The 23,178-nt window shown below is 41.3% G+C and overlaps 3 protein-coding genes across 3 annotated transcripts; all 3 read right to left on the reverse strand.

Annotated features, from left to right (window-relative positions):
• Window positions 1–1,625: 1,625 nt before the first annotated feature.
• Window positions 1,626–8,910, reverse strand: LOC311001945 (uncharacterized protein; the record flags this gene model as incomplete). Its single annotated transcript, XM_083993124.1, has 4 exons — window positions 1,626–1,630; window positions 5,579–5,707; window positions 5,799–6,417; window positions 8,896–8,910. The coding sequence occupies 4 exons, from the start codon at window positions 8,908–8,910 to the stop codon at window positions 1,626–1,628; spliced, it is 768 nt and encodes a 255-aa protein (XP_083849250.1).
• A 1,156-nt stretch (window positions 8,911–10,066) lies between these two features.
• Window positions 10,067–12,701, reverse strand: LOC311001947 (uncharacterized protein; the record flags this gene model as incomplete). Its single annotated transcript, XM_083993126.1, has 5 exons — window positions 10,067–10,183; window positions 10,623–10,669; window positions 10,755–10,883; window positions 10,979–11,594; window positions 12,633–12,701. The coding sequence occupies 5 exons, from the start codon at window positions 12,699–12,701 to the stop codon at window positions 10,067–10,069; spliced, it is 978 nt and encodes a 325-aa protein (XP_083849252.1).
• Window positions 12,702–17,161: 4,460 nt separating this feature from the next.
• Window positions 17,162–17,987, reverse strand: LOC311001948 (T cell receptor alpha chain MC.7.G5-like; the record flags this gene model as incomplete). Its single annotated transcript, XM_083993127.1, has 2 exons — window positions 17,162–17,868; window positions 17,984–17,987. 2 exons carry the CDS (start codon window positions 17,985–17,987, stop codon window positions 17,162–17,164), a joined length of 711 nt encoding a protein of 236 aa, XP_083849253.1.
• Window positions 17,988–23,178: the final 5,191 nt, after the last annotated feature.

The following is a 23,178-nucleotide window of genomic DNA, read 5'->3' on the forward strand; positions in this document are numbered from 1 at the left end:
CAGGGAGCTTCCGTTGATCTTTCTTGAGATTCTGTTTGTAAAAAAATAAAATATTCTGTCATTCATAAACATATTCAGTCACTTCAAGCCTATAGATACATCACATACATGATAACTCACGTGTACAGTGGCAGCCATTTCTCTTGATTATCCTCAACACTGAAGAGGCCAGTAAAACAACCAGGATGGTGTTGAATGTCAGCGCTCCGCTCAGGCAATACACAGGAAGGTTGGGAGAGTTTGCCTCATCTACAGAAGGTACAAACAGAGCTCTCAGCTTTGGTCTCTGTGGTCATTACTACTGTATGAATAACTATTCATCTTATCAGGCAAGGTATGATATACTGTTACTCACAGTTAATGTCCAGTTGGGTCCCATTTCCGTACAATATTTGTCCACATGAATCAACAGCACAGTAGTAGGTCCCAGCATGAGAGCGATTCAGATGCTCCAGGAACAAGTTGTAGACGCAGGTCTGTGTTTGTGTGTCAGGTTTCCTCTCACACTGATCATCTCCATGAGTGTAAATGAGTCCTGGATGAGATTCTAAAGAGTCTCTGAACCAGTAAACACTGAGTCCTCCATCACACGTCCCAGTCTGCACTGTACAGTTGAGAGTCACTGAGCCTCCAGGCTGGATGATCTGAGACTCTGACTGATGGACTGAAGCTCGGTCCTTCAAGCCTGAACCCTGCACACTGACCACAGTGCCCTCTGCAAACCTTAAGACAAACGTGTAGCTATCTGCACAGTAGTAAGAAGCCGAGTCAGAAATCTTCAGATCGCTGATCATTAAGTGATTTTTACCATTTCCAGCGTCCAGATTGAAGCGTGGATTGTCCTTGAATTCATAATAAAAAGTCTTTCTTGTATCAAACACATAAAAGGTAGAGATGAGCTTTGGCGCCTGTCCCAGAGTTTGCTTATACCAGAAAAGCCATCCTGAATCAGTAATATCGTAGAAACACTGCAAGGTCACATTTCTTCCGACATCGGCCGATATAAAACTTCTTTTTTGGCGAAGACTCAAGGATATTTCCTGACCAGTCTCCTGTGCTTAATTATGATGAGAATAAAAGCAAATTCACAGTTAATTCATCCTGAGGGCTAAAATCTTTACATAAAAATATTAACTGGAAATCTGAACTAAAATACAAACTGCAGCCACAAAGGTAAAACTCACCCATTTCTCCAAAGAACAGGCAGGTCAGGCAGAAGACAAGCTTTAGAGGAACCATCCTGATCAGACTCTTGTCTTGAATGATCAGTATCTCGATACTTTCCACACTGTTCAGACAGAAGACTGTTTGATTGGCCAACGTGTCACTGCCTTTTACTGTACGTCCTACTTAGGAAACATGATCACATGCTCAAAGCCACCTATTGTGTCGAGTTTGTTCTTTAGAAGACTCACAAACTGAAGGAACAGGTTTTTACCTTGACATCATATTTTAAATTATGGAAAAATAAATGCCAGGTATATATACATTATATTTACCAGTAATGGGAGTGGGGTCTATTTATACCTAACCTATACTATTTAGTTTAGTTTATTATGGATCCCCATTGCCTCAGCTACGACTATTCTTCCTGGGGTCCTATGTTACAATATAAAATTATATGCTCAATCTGAAAACAGATATACACACATATGACATACATGTTCAAATATTTAAAACATTTAAGACAATTCTCCTGAATTATCTTGTAGCAACAACCACTACAAATAACACATCAAGCAAGGGACTGACTGTCATTATGTACATGCAGGTTCGATAATTAACAAATACCTGTGTAAAAAATAGGCAGTGTTCATTCATATAAATTCATCTATGTACCGTGTAGCCTATACAGTATATACTGTATAGGCTACACGGTAGATAGATGAATTTATATCAGTTGCATGAATTTTGTCATTAATTATTACATATCTTAGAATTATACTTGATTAAAATAATTAATAAAGTGTTGTACTGTAATGACTGCAATTGATGGATTTAGTTGGCAGATGGTAGCTTTGGATAATTTCTCAGCTGTCGTCACAACAACACAGAGACCTTGGTTCTGTGAAACTGGCATTTACTGCTTCAGCACATCCTGTTCTATGATATAGCCACACCTTGCTTACACCATGAAAACCATATCTGTGAATGAACATAGAAAAAATATATTAACAAGTGCACCCTGATATCCTTTTAGATGCACATGTGCACAGGCTAAGCTGCTCTCAGGCCTCTTGAGTTGTAGCCGGCTGGGCTCTAGAGCTGATTCCATTCTACAGGGTTTGTACAACCTATGAACCTGAAGTGCCACAAACTGCAGTTACTCCAATGACCACTTGGCTGGCTCCAAAAGTGAGTCAAGCCCCAAAGACTCCTGTGTTACAATGTGCAAGTTTACAGCTGATATAAATGTGTTTAGTACAGCTGTTATAGCTGATTTCTCATTCTTTATGTCAAGTGTACGAGGATGAATTTTCATATGACTTGACTTGATTTAAAATTTGCTTATAGTTGTGTATAAATGAGGGGGTGACAGCTTTGAGTTACAGGTTGGTACCACTGTTTTCATCCATCCATCAATATTTTCAACCACCTGTGTAACAAAAAAAACAAAATACACACACACCCCTTTTCCACTATAAAGACACTCACATTTAGTAACCCAACCTGTGTAACAAAGATGAGAAGTGTACATTGATCAGAACATAAACATCCAAGCGTCTCTCTCTCTTTTATTTGTATTTTTTGAGATGAGAGATGCTGAGTAGGCTATATACTCATGATCTGATGCAGAGGCTGTTTGTGGGTGTCTGAGAGAGATGATAGTTATTTTGTTTTTGTCGTTCTTCATTAGTTTGCGTTACAGTTTCAGCTGTGTTAACTCATTGAGTGCCGCGCTCCTTTCCAAAGTTTTAGTCAAGTGTACCGGCAATTTGTTTGTGCCTGTCGCTCTTCTGACACTCGCATTTCTGGATCAAAGGGCTCGTGTAAGATAAATATATACAACAATTGTTGTTCTATTCACAAAACCACCATCGGGGGCGGGGGGGGGCGCCACTAAACAACAATAACACAGACGCACCGTGCCGTGTCACAGCCTCTCGCCGCGGAACGTGAGGGTCTGTCGGCCACAGCGGCTCGGGAACACCGGTCCCACAGGTGGTCGCGGTCCTTCTGTGGTACGGGTCGGTGGTACCGGTCTGCTTTGGCCCAGAGACCATCAGATTTTACCGCGGGAGGACCTTGGGGAGGACACAGTGTTGCTCGAGATGAAGACCGGGCGGGACTGTCAGCTGAGAGCTTCCTGTTTCAGCTCCGAGCTGCTGGAGCCTCGCGGGTGAGAGCAGAGCAGCTGCTGCATCCACATGCAGAACTCCGTTTGAAAAAGCTGAGTTATGATAAAAACTTCCAGATCATGAGCTGTCATGAGACTTTGAACGTCATCTATTTCAGTTCTGCTCGTCGTAGAGTCCCCAAATTTACATATAATGTGTATTAAAGTGTCTATTTTCATAATTTAAAAAAAAAAGCAAAAAACGTAAAATCTCGTTTTTGGCACTCAACGCATGGGAACGAAAAACGAGAAATTACGTGGTTGGCACTCAATGAGTTAATTTGGCACGAAACTTTCACTGTGCCAAGCTGAATCACTAGGTGCGTTCGAGATGAGCCAGGCCTGCGCAGAATCGATCGCCGGTGACAAGCGCACAAAGCATGCCGGTTAGATTTGTGTCCGACTTGATCCCGACTTGCTCTGACGTCATGCACGCGCCTGCAACTATAACCTCACGAGATCAAGGCGGCCACAGTTTTTAGAGCCAGGCGCCGCAGTTGCTCTCCACCGACTGCAAGTCTCAGGGCATGATGGGAAACGCGCCGGATCATGATCTGATTGACTCTTAGTTAGGACTGCAAACACTACGTGTTGTTGTATAATGCTAAATTATATGAATCTCATTTTGTAGGCCTACTGCTTAAAAAAATGTTCACACCGAGTCAAACTTCTGTTCTGAGAAATATATTGGTTATTTATTGGACAATTGCAGTACAGCATAAGAAATATATACTTTGGTGACTTCCTGTTTGTATTGACGGCGGCTGGAAACTGTCCGACTTGACTGCAGCTTTCTGTCACCACCCCCTGCTGCTGCCGCCTGCTCTCGCCGACCTTCCAGACGAGGCGCAGTTCATCTCGAACGCACCTTGTGACACCTCCCCCTGCTGCTCTGCCACACCCATCTTGGTGCATCTCGTCTAACAAATTCCCGAACTGACCGTGTGCCATGCTGCGCTGTTCGAAACTTGCACTGCAACACGCTGCGCCACAAAACTAGGGCCCCTCCCCTTATCTCTGAGGGAGACCCCAGCCTTTATTAGGTGAGGTTTATAAGATGATGAAAAGAAAATAGCATCAAAAGCAGATACATGGTATTGTTCAGTTGACCTAGGCGCACCAAATCCTCATTGTTACAATTCAATTAGGAATTAGGTCGACAAAATAACTTCCTGTGTGAACAACACAGTCTTACCACTCACTTTGCGGTGGCTGTGGTCAATCATGTGCTTTTCTGGGACACGTGTTGCACTCAGCCGCTGTAGATAGAATGAGCTACCGCATTCACATGTTATCATCTCACGATCAACATGTTACTTTATTAGGTGAGGTTTATAAGATGATGATAAGAAAATAGCATCAAAAGCAGATACATGGTATTGTTTGGTTGACCTAGGGGCAGAATCCTTGAGCATGAACATATTTCGTACAAATATCTAATTGCATATTATGAATACAGACCACAAGAACGGTACAAAAAATCTTAATATTTTCACCTAAATAGAATTACAACAAAATCCAATTCTATTCAATCAGTACAAATATTACAAGTGTTTCTGCTACTTCAGACTGGAGTACACACATTCAGTCTTGGTGCTGTTCCTCTGCTTGCTTGATCTGCTGGATGGTTTAACATTTATAGCAGCATACTGCAGGTTGTCTCCATCTTGGTAAACCTGGTAACAAAACATGAAGAATATCAGGATATCATTACTATTAAAAATGTAAAGCATCCATACAATAAACATTATGTACATTTAAATAATAATTAAAGGTCCCATATTAAGACTTTAAAGTGTTTAATTTAAAGCGCTGATATTAAAGAACAACAATAGGTCAGCGAGCAAATCAGAAAAGGGGTTTTAAGCCTATGCGGTTCTCAGTGGGCTGGACTTGAAGCATGGCAGTGGGATTTGTTGTGACATCACAAAGTTACAAAAGTCCTGCTTGCCTGTTTTTAGGCTCAGTTTATGAATACTGACTGTCACATTTCTTCATAGTCTTTGATACTTTCTCAATATAAATATCGAACTAATACCTGAACAAGAACACATAGAAATTTACTTTTACATAATATGGAACCTTTAATGAATTATCAAAATAAATGTCACCTCTGGATTTGCTGTGCAGGGAGCTTCAGTTGATCTTAATCGAGATTCTGTTTGTAAAACATAAAAGATTCTGTCATTCATACATATTCAGTCACTGCAAGCTAATTACATCACATACATGATAACTCACCTGTACAGTGGCAGCCGTTTCTCTTGATTATCCTCAACACTGAAGAGGCCAGTAAAACAACCAGGATGGTGTTGAATGTCAGCGCTCCGCTCAGGCAATACACAGGAAGGTTGGGAGAGTTTGCCTCATCTACAGAAGGTACAAACAGAGATCTCAGCTTTGGTCTCTGTAATCATTATGGTTGCTAATTATCTAACCAGGCAAGGTATGCTATACTCACAGTTCATGTCCAGTTGGGTCCCATTTCCGTATAATATTTGTCCACATGAATCAACAGCACAGTAGTAGGTCCCAGCATGAGAGCGATTCAGATGCTCCAGGAACAAGTTGTAGACACAGGTGTGTGTTTGTGTGTCAGGTTTCCTCTCACACTGATCATTCCTGTCTCCATGAGTGTAAATGAGTCCTGGATGAGATTCTTCAGAGTCTCTGAACCAGTAAACACTGTGTCCTCCATCACAGGTCGCAGTCTGCACTGTACAGTTGAGAGTCACTGAGCCTCCAGGCTGGATGATCTGAGACTCTGACTGATGGACTGAAGCTCCATTCTCCCAGCCTGAACCCTGCACACTGAGCACAGTGCCCTCTGCAAACCTTAAGACAAACGTGTAGCTATCTGCACAGTAGTAAGTAGCCGAGTCAGAAATGTGTAGATTGCTGATCATTAAGTGATTTTTACCGTTTCCAGTGTCCAGATTGAAGCGTGGATTGTCCTTGAATTCATGATAAAAAGTATTTCTTGTATCCAGCACGTAAAAGGTAGAGATGAGCTTTGGCTCCTGTCCCAGAGTTTGCTTATACCAGTAAAGCACTCCATAATCTTTGACTTCGTAGAAACACTGCAAGGTCACATTTTTTCCGACATCAGCTGATATAAAACTTCTCTTTTGGCGAAGAGTTGAGGATATTTCCTGACCAGTCTCCTGAGCTTAATTATGATGAGAATAAAAGCAAATTCACAATAAATTTATCTTTTCATAAATATTAACTGGAGATCTGAACTAAAATACAAACTGCAGCCACAAAAGTAAAACTCACCCATTTCTCCAAAGAACAGGCAGCTCAGGCAGAAGACAAGCTTTAGAGGAACCATCCTGTTCAGACTCTTGTCTTGAATGATCAGGATCTCGACACTGTTCAGACACAGGACTGTTTGATTGGCCAGCCCAAGTCACTGCACTTTACTGTACGTCCTACTTAGGAAACATGATCACATGCTCAAAGCCACCTATTGTGTCGAGTTTGTTCTTTAGAAGACTCACAAGCTGAAAGAAAAGGTTGTTACCTTGACATCATATTTAAATTATGGAAAAAATAAATACAGGTATATATGGTATATTTACCAGTAATTAACGTGGAGTCTACTTATACCCAAACTATACTATTGCAAGCATAGACTGTAAAAAGAATGGACGTAGCACCCGTGACGTCACCCATTGGTTTGGGGAAGTCTGTTTTGTGCCGCTACTACGGGGGTTTGAGCCGCGCCATGTTGGATTCTACTTGCCATATTTGGAGCGGTGCGGCCGTTGGCCGGCCGAGGGCCCGCCCACTGGCCTCGTAGCAGCGGTCTCCGGACCTGTCACTCAACGGTTCTGCGCCCTAATTGGCCAGAACTTTAAACCTAATAATAGTAAAACGGTAGAGTTTAAAAAAAATTCACCCCCCTCAGAGTGTGTGCGGGGGTAGAAACTATCGGTTGAGAACAAAAATTTAACATGTACCAGGCTGTAAATATATTTTTTTAAGCTGTAAAATCGGCTATTTTAACATGGGGCTCAATTGGAGTTGCTCCCTTCTGGAGCCAGCCCCCAGCGACAGCCGAGGGGATTGCAGTTTTTTGAACGCGGAAGTGAGCTTCACTTCTCAGACCGACAACTGCCCCCTTGATTGCAAGTGGCTGACTCTGTCATGATCTACATGCAGGTTTGATAATTAACAAATACTTGTGTAATAAATAGGCAGTGTTCATTTGCATGTAGGCTACACTGTAGATACATGAATTTATATCAGTTGCATGAATTTTGTCATTAATGATTACATATCTTAGAATTATACTCGACAACTTAATTAATTAAAATGAAGTATTGCTGTCATTACAATACTTTATTTTAATTAATTCAGTGTTAATCAATTATTAATTGATGGACTTAGTTGGTAGATGGTAGCTTCTCAGCTGTTCTCAGCAGGCACCTTGGTTATTTTAAAACTGGCATTTACTGCTTCGACACATCCTGTCATATAGCCAAGCCTTGCTTACACCATGAAAACCATATCTGTGAAGGAACATAGAAAAAAATATATCAACAAGTGCATCCTGATATATATCATTTTCGATGCACATGTGCACAAGCAGAGCCACTCTCAGGCCTCAGCTGATTCCATTCAACAGGGTTTGTACAACCTATGAACCTGAAGTGCCACAAACTGCAGTTACTCCAGAGACCACTTGGCTGGTTCCAAAAGTGAGTGAAGCCCCAAAGACTCCTGCGTTAAAATGTGCAAGTTTACAGCTGATATAATTGTGTTTACAGCTGCTATAGCTGATTTCTCATTCTTCATGTCAAGTGTATGGGGATGAATTTTCATAACACTTGACTTGATTTAAAATTTGCTTATTGTTGTGTATAAATAAGGGGGTGACAGCTTTGAGTTACAGGTTGGTACTCTCACTGTTTTCATCCATCCACCAGAGAGCCCCAGCCTCCTCCCAGCTGGATGTCCCAGGAACACCTCTGCCTGGAGGCATCCTTACCAGATGCCTGAACCACCTCAACTCACCTCAACCCACTCCTTTGTGTGCTCCCGTCCACACAAAGGAGCAGCGGGTTTATTGAAATTCTTGGGTTCTAGTTTCATAGACCAGGCGCAGTCTAGGTGCAGCTCAGGTGCGCCGTGCCAATGGGGTGTGTCCACACGAGTTTTGCAAGTTTCGTGCACGGCGCAGCCCGGTACAAGTGTAACGGAGGTCCGCGGGTATAGCCACAGTCACGAGGTACCAGTAAGGAGAAGTGACAGCGTGTGGCGGTTAGCGGGACTGACGTTAAACTCACTCGCCCAAAAAAGACGTGCTAACCCACTTGCCAAGTGGTCATGGACCTCTTGGCGAATCGGTTAGCATCGTCGACCGAGGTGCGGGAAACCAAACCCACTCAGGGCAGGCCAGAACAACATCGGTCACACAAGCACTCTGCATTCCCACCTCCAGGAAAGAGGGAGGAGAGAAGGCGTGAGTGGGAAAGAAGGAGAGAAGGTGTGGAGTGGGATTAACACCGCTGATTCAGATCTTCACCAATCAAATGAGCTCCTCTCCTCACCTTTAACTGAGCCATGGGCGATGCCACTGTAATTTTGTCATTTTATACTTAGACATGGACGAAAGGAGACAGCGACGCCAGAGGCCGAACCTCTCCCAGGAGGAAACAGGTGTTTTGGTCCAGGAGGTCCGAGCTCAGAGTGGCTGAATAAGGAGGTTACTAATATCGTTAATCAGGTTTGACCTGAACAATAAAGACAATCACATTTAGTTACCCAACCTGTGTAACAAAGATGAGAAGTGTACACTGATCAAACACCATGCGTCCGAGTGTCTCTCTCTCTCTTTTATTTTTATTTTCTGAGATGAGAGATGTTGAGTATAGGCTATATACTCATGATCTGATGTCGAGGCTGTTTGTGGGTGTCTGAGAGAGATGATAGTTATTTTGTTTTTGTAGTTTTTCATTAGTTTGCGTTAGTTTCAGCTGTGTTAATTTGGCACGAAACTTTCACTGCACTAAGCTGAATCTGTGACACCTCCCTCTGCTGCGCTGCCACACCCATCTCGGTCTACCAAACTGACCTGACCGCTGTTCGAAACTTGCACTGAGACACGCTGCGCCACAAAACTAGGGCCCCTCCCCTTATCTCTGAGGGAGACCCCAGCCTTTATTAGGTGAGGTTTATAAGATGATGAAAAGAAAATAGCATCAAAAGCAGATACATGGTATTGTTCAGTTGACCTTGGCGCACTAAATCCTCATTGTTACAATTCAATTAGGAATTAGGTCGACAAAAGAACTTCCTGTGTGAACAACACAGTTTTACCACTCACTTTGCGGTGGCTGTGGTCAATCATGTGCTTTTCTAGGACACATGTTGCACTCAGCCGCTGTAGTTAGAATGAGCTACTGGATATGCAACGCATTCACATGTTATCGTCTCAAGACCAACATGTTACTTTATTAGGTGAGGTTTAAAAAATTATGAAAGTAAATAGCATCAAAAGCAGATACATGGTATTGGTTGACCTAGGCGCACTAAATCCTCATTGTTACAGTCATGAGGTGCAGAATCCTAGAGCATGAACATATTTCGTACAAATATCTAATTGCATATTATGAATACAGACCACAAGAAAAGTACAAAAAATCCTAATCTTTTCACCTACATAGACAAACAACAAAATCCAATTCTATTCAATCAGTACAAATATCACAAGTGTTTCTACTACTTCAGACTGGAGTACACGCATTCAGTCTTGGTGCTGTTCCTCTGCTTGCTTGATCTGCTGGATGGTTTAACATTTATAGCAGCATACTGCAGGTTGTCTCCATCTTGGTAAACCTGGTAACAAAACATGAAGAATATCAGGATATCATTACTGTTAAAAATGTAAAGCATCCATACAATAAACATTATGTGCATTTAAATAATAATTAAAGGTCCCATATTAAGACTTTAAAGTGTTTTATTTGAAGTATTGATATAAAAGAACAACAACAGGTCAGCGAGCAAATCAGAAAAGGGGTTTTAAGCCTACTGTATGTGGGTCTCAGTGGGCTGGACTTGAAGCATGGCAGTGGGATTTGTTGTGACATCACAAAGTTACAAAAGTCCCGCTTGCCTGTTTTTAGGCTCAGTTTATGAATACTGTCACATTTCTTCATAGTCTTTGATACTTTCTCAATATAAATATCAAACTTATACCTGAACAAGAACACATGGAAAAATTACTTTTACATAATATGGAACCTTTAATGAATTCTCAAAATAAAAATGTCACCTCTGGATTTGCTGTGCAGGGAGCTTCCGTTGATCTTAATCGAGATTCTGGTTGTAAAAGATAAAAGATTCTGTCATTCATAAACATATTCAGTCACTGCAAGCTAATTACATCACATACATGATAACTCACCTGCACAGTGGCAGCCGTTTCTCTTGATTATCCTCAACACTGAAGAGGCCAGTAAAACAACCAGGATGGTGTTGAATGCCAGCGCTCCGCTCAGGCAATACACAGGAAGGTTGGGAGAGTTTGCCTCATCTACAGAAACAGAGTTCTCAGCTTTAATCTCTCTGGTCATTACTACTGTATGAATAACTATTTATCTTATCGGGCTATGATATAATGTTACTCACAGTTCATGTCCAGTTGGGTCCCAATTCCGTACAATATTTGTCCACATGAATCAACAGCACAGTAGTAGGTCCCAGCATGAGAGCGATTCAGATGCTCCAGGAACAAGTTGTAGACACAGGTGTGTGTTTGTGTGTCAGGTTTCCTCTCACACTGATCATTCCTGTCTCCATGAGTGTAAATGAGTCCTGGATGAGATTCTTCAGAGTCTCTGAACCAGTAAACACTGTGTCCTCCATCACACGTCCCAGTCTGCACTGTACAGTTGAGAGTCACTGAGCCTCCAGGCTGGATGATCTGAGACTCTGACTGATGGACTGAAGGTCGGTCCTTCAAGCCTGAACCCTGCACACTGACCACAGTGCCCTCTGCGAACCTTATATCATACATGTAATCTGCACAGTAGTAAGTAGCCGAGTCAGAAATGTGCAGATCGCTGATCATTAAATTATTTTTACCGTTTCCAGCGTCCAGATTGAAGCGTGGATTGTCCTTGAATTCATAATAAAAAGTATTTCTTGTATCAAACACATAATAAGTAGAGATGAGCTTTGGCTCCTGTCCCGGAGTTTGCTTATACCAGTAAAGCCATCCATAATTGGTGCCTTCGTAGAAGCACTGTAAGGTCACATTTTGTCCAACATCAGCTGATATAAAACTTCTCTTTTGGCGAAGAGTTGAGGATATTTCCTGACCAATCTCCTGGGCTTAATTATGATGAGAATAAAAGCAAATTCACAATGGATTAATCCTGAGGGCTATAATGTTTACATAAAAATATTACCTGGAGATCTGAACTAAAATACAAACTGCAGCCACAAATGTAAAACTCACCCATTTTTCCAAAGAACAGGCAGGTCAGGCAGAAGACAAGCTTTAGAGGAACCATCCTGTTCAGATTCTTGTCTTGAATGATCAGGATCTCGACACTGTTCAGACAGAAGACTGTTTGATTGGCCAACCCAATGTGTCACTGCCTTTTACTGTACGTCCTACTTAGGAAACATGATCACATGCTCAAAGCCACCTATTGTGTCGAGTTTGTTCTTTAGAAGACTCACAAGCTGAAAGAAAAGGTTGTTACCTTGACATCATATTTTAAATCATGGAAAATAAATGCCAGGTATATACAATATATTTACCAGTAATGGGAGTGGAGTCTACTTATACTATTTCAAGGGGCTCACTGTGATTATCTACATGCAGGTTTGATAATTAACAAATACCTGTGTAATAAATAGGCAGTGTTCATTTGCATATATAGGCTAAACTATAGATACATGTAGATGAATTTATATCAGTTGTATGAATTTTGTTATTAATGATTAGATATCTGAGAATTATACTTGATGATTAAAATAATAATAAAGTATTGCTGTCATTACAATACTTTATTTCAATTATTTTTATGTTAATCAATTATTAATTGATGGAATTAGTTGGCAGATGGTAGCTTTTGATAATGTCTCTGCTGTCGTCACGACAACACAGACACCTTGGTTCTGTGAAACTGGCATTTACTGCTTCAGCACATCCTGTTCTATGATACAGCCACACCTTGCTTACACCATGAAAACCATTATCTGTGAATGAACATAGCAAAAAAAATTATCACCATATATCACCAAGTGCATCCTGATATCCTTTTAGATGCACATGTGCACAGGCGGAGCTGCTCTCAGGCCTCTTGAGGTTTAGCTGACTGGGCTCTAGAGCTGATTCCATTCTACAGGGTTTGTACAACCTACGAACCTGAAGTGCCACAAACTGCAGTTACTCCAGTGACCACTTGGCTGACTCCAAAAGTGAGTCAAGCCCCAAAGACTCCTGCGTTAAAATGTCTAGGTTTACAGCTGCTATAGCTGATTTCTCATTCTTCAGGGCAAGTGTACAAGGATGAATTTTCATAACACTTGACTTGATTTAAATTTTGCTTATAGTTGTGTATGAGGGGGTGACAGCTTTACAGGTTGGTACCCTCACTGTTTTCATCCATCCATCTATTTTTAACCACTCATCAGAGGTCAGGTTGAAGGGGCAGCAGATCCACCAGAGAGCCCAAGCCTCCTCCCAGGTGGATGTACGCCCTGGTTTTGGCCAGTGAGTGCTGCAAAATATTCCAGAAGTGCCGCTGAATTTACAATTAAGATACAATATGTAAGTTAGATCACACTTAACATGCATCAGTTATAAAATAAACCAAATAAACCATTATTAACATTTGTTAACATCCTATTAACTAAGTATAACACACTACAAATTATTCAAAAAGCTATATCACATGTAGCTTACAAAAATGTCATGTCAATGTAGCTATTTAAGTTAGAATAGACCCACGTATAGCATTAAAAATTTCACAGTCAGGACGCATTGTTTACAAATTCCTAATAGGCCTGTGTGAACTTGCCTCGGTTGCCTATGGGTGAAATTAATTACACGACATGATGCCTCAGCAAAACTAAAACCCAGTTGTCTTCTGTGGCTAAGTAGCAACATATTAGCAGGAGGCTAATAAATAGCCTATACGCTACTGTTTCATTACATGCACAATTAACATCACTCATAGAGACCTACATACCTTTATCTTTTGCCCGTTTCTCCTCTTCTTCTTTCCTTCTTTTTCTAAACTGGGCACCTGGCTTCCCTGGTCTTTTATCCATGATGAAAAAGACTCAACATCATCACCTTTTTCCACCGTCCGTCAAACACTCAAAGTCAAGACTGACGTAATGTAAACAAATTCACGTAGACGCATGCGCAGATTCGTGTATTTTTTAGTTGTTGTTTGTTTTTGTACATTTTCACATAACCCAATGAACTACATTCAGCTATGTGGGTCAATATTTATTTTATGAATGAGATACAATTTGTTTGGAAGCAGTTTGTGTTGTGTGGCCTGGGATCATGGAGGTATAAACTGGGATCCATCGTCAGAGGTCAGTCTTTTGCCGTGAAAAGTTTGTTTTATGGGTAAATCCACAATATTTCCAGTTGAACTTTGACCGGTGTTACATCTAAATCGGTCCGGGCAGGCTTTAGGAGCGGCGCACACAACAGCCTGCACGTCACACATTTCAGGATTCTGCTGATTCTGATTGGCTCATGAGAAAAATTCTGATTCTGATTGGCTGCCAGTACTGTCAATCACATCAACGTGGGTATAGCCTCATTCTATTGGCTCGAATTTGCTGTCAATCACTTGAATCAACCAATCCGCTGCAGAGATAGAGCCAGGCGTAACTGCACCCAAATAAGATGCTCTCAGTGCAGATTTTCGCAGAGGGACACAGAGGGCCTAGAAAGGAGTTGTTATTTAGTCTCGGTTGATTCTTTTTCAGTTAGTTTTTGCAAATTGTGTGAAAATAAAGATTAAACAATGGTTTATAGCGGCAGGTGGTTCCAAACTGTGCCAAAAATGGACATTTTGGAAAGCTTGCCTGAATATTTTGTAGTAAAATCTCAATAATTTTGTACTGCTTCACTTTATCAGAATCAACCACTGCAGAGACAATGTTCATACATTGTACAATCATTTGATAGAGGTTTTGAGCTTTTGCAGCATCATTCTGAAGGACACTCATCCAAAATATGATTTTTTTTTTAGGCGAACATTAAATGTATTTAACCTTTGCTGTGTCATCTTCATTTACTCTTCACCAGTAACACAGCAATTTCTCATTTTATTTCTGTAACCACATGTAGCTAGGAAATACTGACTAATTGGGGTGTTGTAGTACAGTGGGACGGGGCCTCTACAGTGGGACGGGGCCTCTAATCACGGGTGTGATTATCTGCGACCGAAGACCGAATCACACCCATGCTGATATACAGTACAACAGCACTCCCTCTCCTGTGATATTGCTTAAATGCTTGTGAGCATGGAGGCCGGAAACGAATGGCCACTTCACTGGGTTTTAACCAGCACAAACAAAAAAGCACGTGCAATGTGTTCGTGTACTCACGAATCCTCACAGTCAGAGATGAAGATGGGGGGAAAAGGGGCAAAAGGCAAGGTGCAGTTTCAGCGGCAAGGGGACGGAGCGTGCAGCAACACGGTGCGGGGAAACCACGCTCAAGTACAGCAGCTACAGTCTCTCTCCACGGTCCAGGGCTCTCCCGGTCCTCACTCTCTCCCTCTTATGGCAAATGTCCAGTCCTGAATCACACAATTACTCTTAGTAAATAAGGTACAGGCCTATTCATAGCGAAAAACCCACAGAATGTATCACACAAATTAGCAATTGCTAACGACAATGCAGAATAAACAGTGTGAAGGCCTATGAGGAGGCTAAGCTAAAGGCTAGCGGCGATTAGCAACTCGGCTCGGTTTTATACACGTTACAAATAAACACCAGCACAGAGTACATTATAACACATGAATTTACCTCTGGCAGCTTCACAGAGTTCACACACATCGACCACATGACGACTCTCCGTCAGTCTTGGAAGTTAGGAGTGTTTTTACTTTACAGTTTACAGCTATCCAACTGGACGCTGATAAAAGCAGGCTCTGCTACCACTAACTTTGCTGCGGCACGTAGGTGACGCTAAGCCCCTCCTACCTGAACAAGGTGAGGACAGGATTGGCTCTACAGACATACAAAGATGGGAGAATAAAAAAACAAGATGCTTCACTACCCCACAACAATCGAGGTCTCCTTGTGCTGACATCACCTATGAATGATTTTTAAGACACCACTCTTTTATCTCTGACTTGTGACTGTAACATGACTGTTTAATATTTTATAATCCAACATTTTTAACATATTTACACTTCATGAGCTATTATGTATTACCAATACAAACATTTTAATATCTGTATATGAATGAATGAAAATAATAGCCACAGGGCTACATTTCCCTTTACTGTGACACCAAAAGTATTCAAATAGACCTTGTGGTTGCAGAGATTTACTCATTTTATTAATTTCGAGAAAAGGCCTGGAAAATAGGCTTGGTTTACGTCAGAGAATTGCACAATTACAATACAAGCCTTACCATATAATTTTCACACAAAATGAACATAGGTCAGCCAAGTAGTAGTACAATCCACATTTCCACTGTTACCATAATAGTACAGGATCGCTGAGTCCAACAAAGTGTCTGCTGGTCATAATCTAGTAGTTCGCAATTGGAAACTCATAAGGCAAATTATTTAGAATCAAGACGCAGCTGCACTGTTTGTGCTGCACCTGATGCTGAAGATCTCAATCGCTACTCAGAGTAATTTCTACTTTTGAATAAAAAGGCACTAGAGTTTGTTTTGTTTTGTTTTTTTGTTTGTTGTTGTTTTTTTGTTTTGTTTTTTTTTTGGGGGGGGGGGGGGTTCAGTGAGTTAGTGAGAGCTTTTATTCTCATTTTACAGTCCTCAGAATTAGTTAAAAGTGTCAGTATTAGGTCATAATGTCATGTGAACAGTCAAACAAAGTTTTCAAAGGTAGTATTTTGAGGCGTTTCATTCCTTTTTTATTAAAGGAGAGTATGATGGAAACTGGAAATTAGGAAGAGAGAGGAGGTGATGAACACAGGCGGCAAGTATCCAGACCTATATGCATTATAACACCTAGATAAACTTCTAAGGACAGTACAAATGAAAACAGATCTACTGCCTAACACGGGAATAAACACATTCACTGTTGGTGTCGTCCGTTTGTCTTCTTGACCTTTTTGGCAGTTGCACATTCAAAGCAGCGTAATGGAGGTCGTCTGCAGCCCGGACACCCTGCAAACAATATACATATCAGTTCCTGATTAAAACAATAGAATATGTCCACAATATTATTACTAGGCTAATTATTCAACAGGACACTGAGATGAAATTTAACAGTTAAACTAAAGCGACAATATTTACCTCTGCATTTGATGTGGAGGGAGTTGATGAACTGACATGAAACTCTGGGTGTAAAATACAGAGAAAGATACAGTATTTCATTCAAAAAGCCAAATTCACTCAAGATATAATGCCTGGGATGAAACGCACAGATTACCTGAACATGTGCGGCTCTTCATCTTGTAAATCATGAAAGCCAGTATGACACTGAGGATGGTGGTAAATGCCAAAGCTCCACTCAAGATATACACCAAGAAGAGAGAGTCTTCCTCATCTGTAGCAGGAGAAATTGACTTTGTTGTACTTGTAAAGAAGCAGCTCACTACTAATCACATGACAAAGCTCTGGTAGAGAGTTACCTACCATCAACGTCCACATTGGTCCCGTTTCCAAACAGCATGCGTCCACATGAGGCGACAGCGCAGTAGTAGGTCCCAGAATGATTCAGGCTCTTTATCGGCAAGTTGTAGACACATGTGTGTTTTTGTGTGTCAGTTTCCCTCTCACACTGATTATTCCTGTCTCCATGAGTGTAAATGAGTCCTGGATGAGATTTTTGAGAGTCTCTGAACCAGTAAACACTGTGTCCTCCATCACAGGTCCCAGTCTGCACTGTACAGTTGAGAGTCACTGAGCCTCCAGGCTGGATGATCTCTGACTCTGACTGATGGACTGAAGCCTGGATCTCCATCCCAGAACCCTGCACACTGACAACAGTGCCCTCGGCGAATTCAAACATAAATGAATAACCTCTTGCACAGTAGTAAGTGGCGGAGTCTGAGAGTTGTACATTTGAAATATGTAACTGGTTCATGCCAAGTTTAGTTTCCAGGGCGAAGCGTGGATTATCCTTGAATTCACCATGGAAAGTCCCATTTTTTTCAAACTTATAGGTGACACAGATCAGTTGTAGCCTCTGTCCCAGTGATTGTTTATACCAGTAATACTTAGCAGCATCACTGTCATGGAAACATTTCAAAGCCAGGCTGTCACCAATAGTTGTTGTTATTAATCCTCTGTCTTGAGAAACATTTGCACACAGAGTGAAGCGATTCATCTGAGCTGAAGTGAAACAGGAGAAAAAGTAAGTCCACAAACTTGATCCTACTCAGAAAATACCAACACAAAAACTTCCATTAAGACTGACTAAACCTGAAACAAACTTCTTTCAACTCACCCATTTTCCCCATGAACAAACATGTCAGATAGAGGAATAACTCTGGAGATCTCCTCATGTTGAAATTGCCGTGCTGAATGACAATCACCCCGATACATTCTCCACTCTTAAAACATCAGACCTGTGTTGATTGGCCAGCAAGGCAGCACTGACGATCACATGTTCACTGCCACTCTTGCTGTCAATTTTAGTTCCTTCAGAAGAATCACATGCTGAGAGGTAGAACCAATCAAACACACCTCAAACCTCTAAATTTGAAAGGTGGAAGACCTTTGTATGCACAGCAGAGAAGTGGAGAGTTCAGCAATCATTTACTGACAACCTACCACTATTTTCCTTTGATTGTGTGCAGTTTAAAGATGTTGGGTTTATGTAAATAAATATAGGTGTGTGCTGTTGGACAAACATATAAAGAAACAGAGTTAACAAGTAAATGTTAGGAATGAGGAGTGGACGTAATGACATTGTTTTTGTTGCAGTAATCTAATTTAATGCTGCTTTTCCACTACGTGGTACCGGCTCGTCTCAGCTCGACTCAACTTTTTTAACATTAAAGGGACAACGAGGAATTTTGGAAAGTGAAGTGATTTCACACTACATTTCCCATGAGCCTCCGCGCGCATGGTGAAATTCTTGGACCGGCGCAGGACGGACGTCTTGCCAAGAATGTTTTCATTCTTCAAGAATGAAAGTCAGAGGTTCGAAGACGATCAGATACCGTCGTAGTTCTGACCATAAACGGCGATTCGGCTGCGTTATTCCCATGACCCGCTGGGCAGCGTCAGCGAAACCGAAAGTAAAGAAATGCTGGTCGGCTCGCCCAGCATTTCCACCACTAATAATAATAACAAAATAACGATAGAGAGAAAACACTATATTTGTCGAAAATGGACCCATTAAAGGAATAGTTCACTCAAAATTCAAATTTCACTCATTATCTACTCACCCTCATGTTGACTAAGGGCTGGGAGAAGTTTCAGAGTTATCCGTGGCTTCTCTGAGTTACAGGTCTCGGCGTAGCAGTGCCTGTCAATATAATGGTTGCAAATGGATACCACTTTTCTTCGTCACAAAAAGACACACCAAAAACATCGTAATACCTCCATGCTGCTCGTTTGTAATGTCCATCTTGTATTGAAGCCCCAAAATGCAAAATTGTCCCGAAAAAAAATGAAATCTATGTCTATCTATATTTCAAGCTTGTTTGTAGCGGAAGCTCCTCTTCCTGGTTCGTCCAAATTGGACGGACCAGGAAGAGGACGGACCCTATAGCCAAGTTTTTTTTTTTTTTTTTGTGCTTAAACCTAACTGAGCCATGATGGTTGTTATGTTAGCCATTGTGATTAATCTTTATTGGACTTTAGCTGTCTAGAGACATCGTAGAGACGCACATAAATACACATGTATGTCTATTAGTTTTTTGTGATGTGTGTTGTAAACAGAAACTGACATGTCCAATCTGTGTATATTTCTTTGTCCCTTCCCTCTATAAAAGATCAAGTCAGACTCGCCATGACCCTTGTCCCATTGTTGATCATTTATCTATTTTATTGAATTATAGGGTGAATTGGTGAATGTTGTCCGAGTGGTGACAATGCTTTCTCAGTGGGATCTGCTTCATAACCAGTAGTGTTGAACCTCAAGGGCCACCGTAGACATGCCTTTAAACCAAAGTGACTTCCTGTACTGCTTTACTTGTTATGAGTAACCCACTGAAAAAAGTGATCAACCTTTTTTACACTCTCACAAGTTTTCCTGTTGTCTTGTTTCTGTTGGGACTGTGTGGCCTCAGACACACAACTGCAGGGAGCAATGATGTCATAAAGCAGATATTCACAGACACTGACTCAAACAGTGAGTTGCTATCTACCATGCAGAGTGGTAAAAAGAAGTTGTCGAGTGCATGGTGTTTCTGGTTAAACAGCATTGTGTAGGTGACCACAGTGTTTGTGTCACAACACTGCTTATCAGAGCTGGAGCAGATAAATACCGGTGAGCCCTTTCACGCTTAGAGCAAAAGCCAGATGTCAGCAGCTGGTTTTATGACCACACCCCCACAAATAGTTTTTAGTCTGAATCCTAACACCTCTGCACAATGCTGAAAACCATCATGACCAAACGTGCTGCAGAAGGTGCATGGTAAAACAGCTACATGGTTAACAGCTCAGAGCGAAAACACTGCTGACCACAATGAAACAGTTGGAACAGAGCCTCAATGATGCACAATGTGTACACAATGGCTGGAACTAAATGTATGATGTTATTTTATTAAAGGGCCTCCCCCCTTTTCGACTAAAAATGCAAAGTCTAATCCATCCCTCTTATGTGTTTACTCAAAGTGATGATTGCAGAACCTCTAGATAACCTTCTGGTCTCCTACATTATTCATAAGTAAACTGATGCCAGTTTCATGTCTGTTTGTTGAGTCCAACACTAGTTCTGCTATGGGTTGTCAAGGAAGAGTCACAGTGTGTAGGTGCTAGGTGTTTGTTCAACTAAAATGCCGCCTTTAGTTCTATCTCACCACTAGCCACTTTGTTACAACTTGCTATCAAGTGCATGATCCCTCACTGGCTTCTAATTAGGAACACACAAATGAACGCTTTTAGACACTGAATCCAGATCTCTCTACGATGCAATTGCTGCTTGAATGCAATGAGATCTGATTGTGGTTGGACAGTCATTGCTTGAGTTCAAGACGAGGAAGTAGTGATGACTTCTGTCATATAGTCAGCTTCATGTTACCTCAACCGTAATCTTCGCTACACCCGAAGCTTTCTGACACGCTATGCACTGTGTAATATAGTTTATGCAATACACTCACTCATTTTTATCAGTGTAATGTGATTAGACCACAGTGATTTAGTCAGTCATAATATGAAATGCACATCCACAAATCTGAATTGAAAGCAAATAAATACTTAAAAAAAAAAGTTGTACTTGGGGTGGTGTTTAGCTCAGTTGGTGGAGGGCCCGCCCCATGTGTTGGGCCTGTGGTCCTCACTGCAGGCGACCCCGGTTCGGGTCTCGGGCCCTGTCCTGCGTGTCACCCCCCCCCCCCCCCCCCTCTGCCTCCCATTTCCTGTCTCTCTCTCGGCTGTCTTGTACATTGGAGGCAAAAAAGCCCCAAGGAATATACTTAAAAATAAATAAATAAATAAAAAGTTGTACTCAGTGAAGCTGGCATTTTTAATACACTGGTTTTATTGAAAATAAATGTTATCAACTTAACACATTAAATGATTAGAAGTAGATGGTTGCCTTGGGAGGAATGAATAAACACTGTGTAGGAAACAAACACTTGAAACTAAAGTGATACTAAAAAAAGAAAGAAGAGATGTGTGAATATGTGGAGAGGCGGCCGTTAGCACAGCAGGCAGTGATCTCAGATATTGACTGCAGACCACAAGGGAAGCTATAAAAAGCTTGTTTGAGACTCGAGTTTGTTGCAACATCTACACCAGATATAAATATAACATATTTCCAATTATACAGAATTGGATGTTGTAGTTCTGTAACCATCTAAATGCATACTGATGACATGTTGGCTGGTTTTTATGATGCTTATGCTTATGGTGCATTGGGTGCAGCAAGGGGAAACTGATATAGTAGGTTAGGTGAGAGTGGAAATATCTCACATTCACCACTGATCAAAACACAACAGCAAAAGCTTGTTCAAGTACCACAACCAAAGGCTTACATTAAACATCACTATTCACCTGAATACATGTTAAACTGATCTTATTTAAAGAAGGACTACAATTATGTCTCAAAAAATGGAATTGAAAGAAACTACAAGTTACATAGAAACTAGGTACAGATCAGACAGTGCTATGGTCTTATAGTTGAATACACACAATGACTCTGGGTCTCATCCCTCTGCCTTGTTGTTTTCTTGACTTTTGGTTTCCTTAGAGCAGCATAATGGAGGTTATCTGAATCTTCGTCACCCTGGTAGATAACATAGGCTATTATTACATCTGATTAATATAATGGAACCACATTGCTAGAATGCTGTATATTTGAATTTCAACAGTTTAGATTGATAACATAGTTAGGCGATACTCACCTCTGCATTAGCTGCGGACGGAGCTGAAAAACTTGTTTGAGACTCTGATGCGAAACGGAAAAAGTGATTATTTGAAATATTCAGTGAAAACACCATGTAACATAGAAACAGTCCTAGATACCTGTGCAGTGGCAGCTGCCTCCCTTGATCATCTTGTACAATGAGAACAGCAGTAAAGCGCTCAGGATGGTGGTGAATACCAAAGCTCCACTCAAGAAATACAGAAGGGAGGTCACCTTATCTGCAGAGAGCGGATGGTTTAACTGTTATCTTTGTGTTTATGTAAAATGTTATCAGTTGTATGCCAGAATTATATGCTATCACTTACCCTCAAAGTCCGGTTTGGTCCTGTTTCCAAAAAGTATGTGTCCACATGAGGCGACAGCACAGTAGGATGTTCCATGGGAAAGATTTAGGCTCGTTGTCGGCAAGTTGTAGACACAGGTGTGTGATTGTGTCTCAGGTTTTACACTCTCACACTGATTATTCCTGTCTCCATCAGTATAAATCAGTCCTGGATGAGGTTCTTCAGAATCTCTGAACCAGTAAACACTGTGTCCTCCATCACAGGTCCCAGTCTCCACTGTACAGTTGACATTTACAGAGCCTCCTGGCTGATGGAAACCCAAACCCTCTACACCGACAGTAAACCCCTCTCCAAATTCAGACTTGGTCGCAGAGCAGCCTATACAGAAGTAAGTTGCCGAGTCTGAAATTTGTAAATCCGAGATTGTCAAGTGGTTGTTTCCGTGACTAGCCTCCAGTGAAAATCGTTTATTATCGCTGAATTCGGCAGTAAAAGTCCCATTTTTGTGATGTTTATAAAAGGTAGAGATGCGCCTTAGTTTCTGTCCCAGAGTTTGTTTATACCAGTAGAACATCGATGCACTGCCGACACATCTTAAAGTCACATTGTCTCCAACTTTAGCCAGTTTAAAACCACCGTCTTGATTCACCAACGAGGACGACCTCTGATTAGTTAAGCCTGGGGAAAAGAAAAAACCAACAAAGCATACAGAAAATGTCATGATAAATCTGTCATCGCATAAAAAAAGATGACAGATAAATATTCTCCAGTGTGTAAATACATCAACAACTCACCCGTTCTCCACAAGAACGCACCAGT

This window comes from Trachurus trachurus, assembly GCF_905171665.1.
Source record: "Trachurus trachurus genome assembly, chromosome: 18".
In the NCBI taxonomy this organism is placed as follows: domain Eukaryota; kingdom Metazoa; phylum Chordata; class Actinopteri; order Carangiformes; family Carangidae; genus Trachurus; species Trachurus trachurus.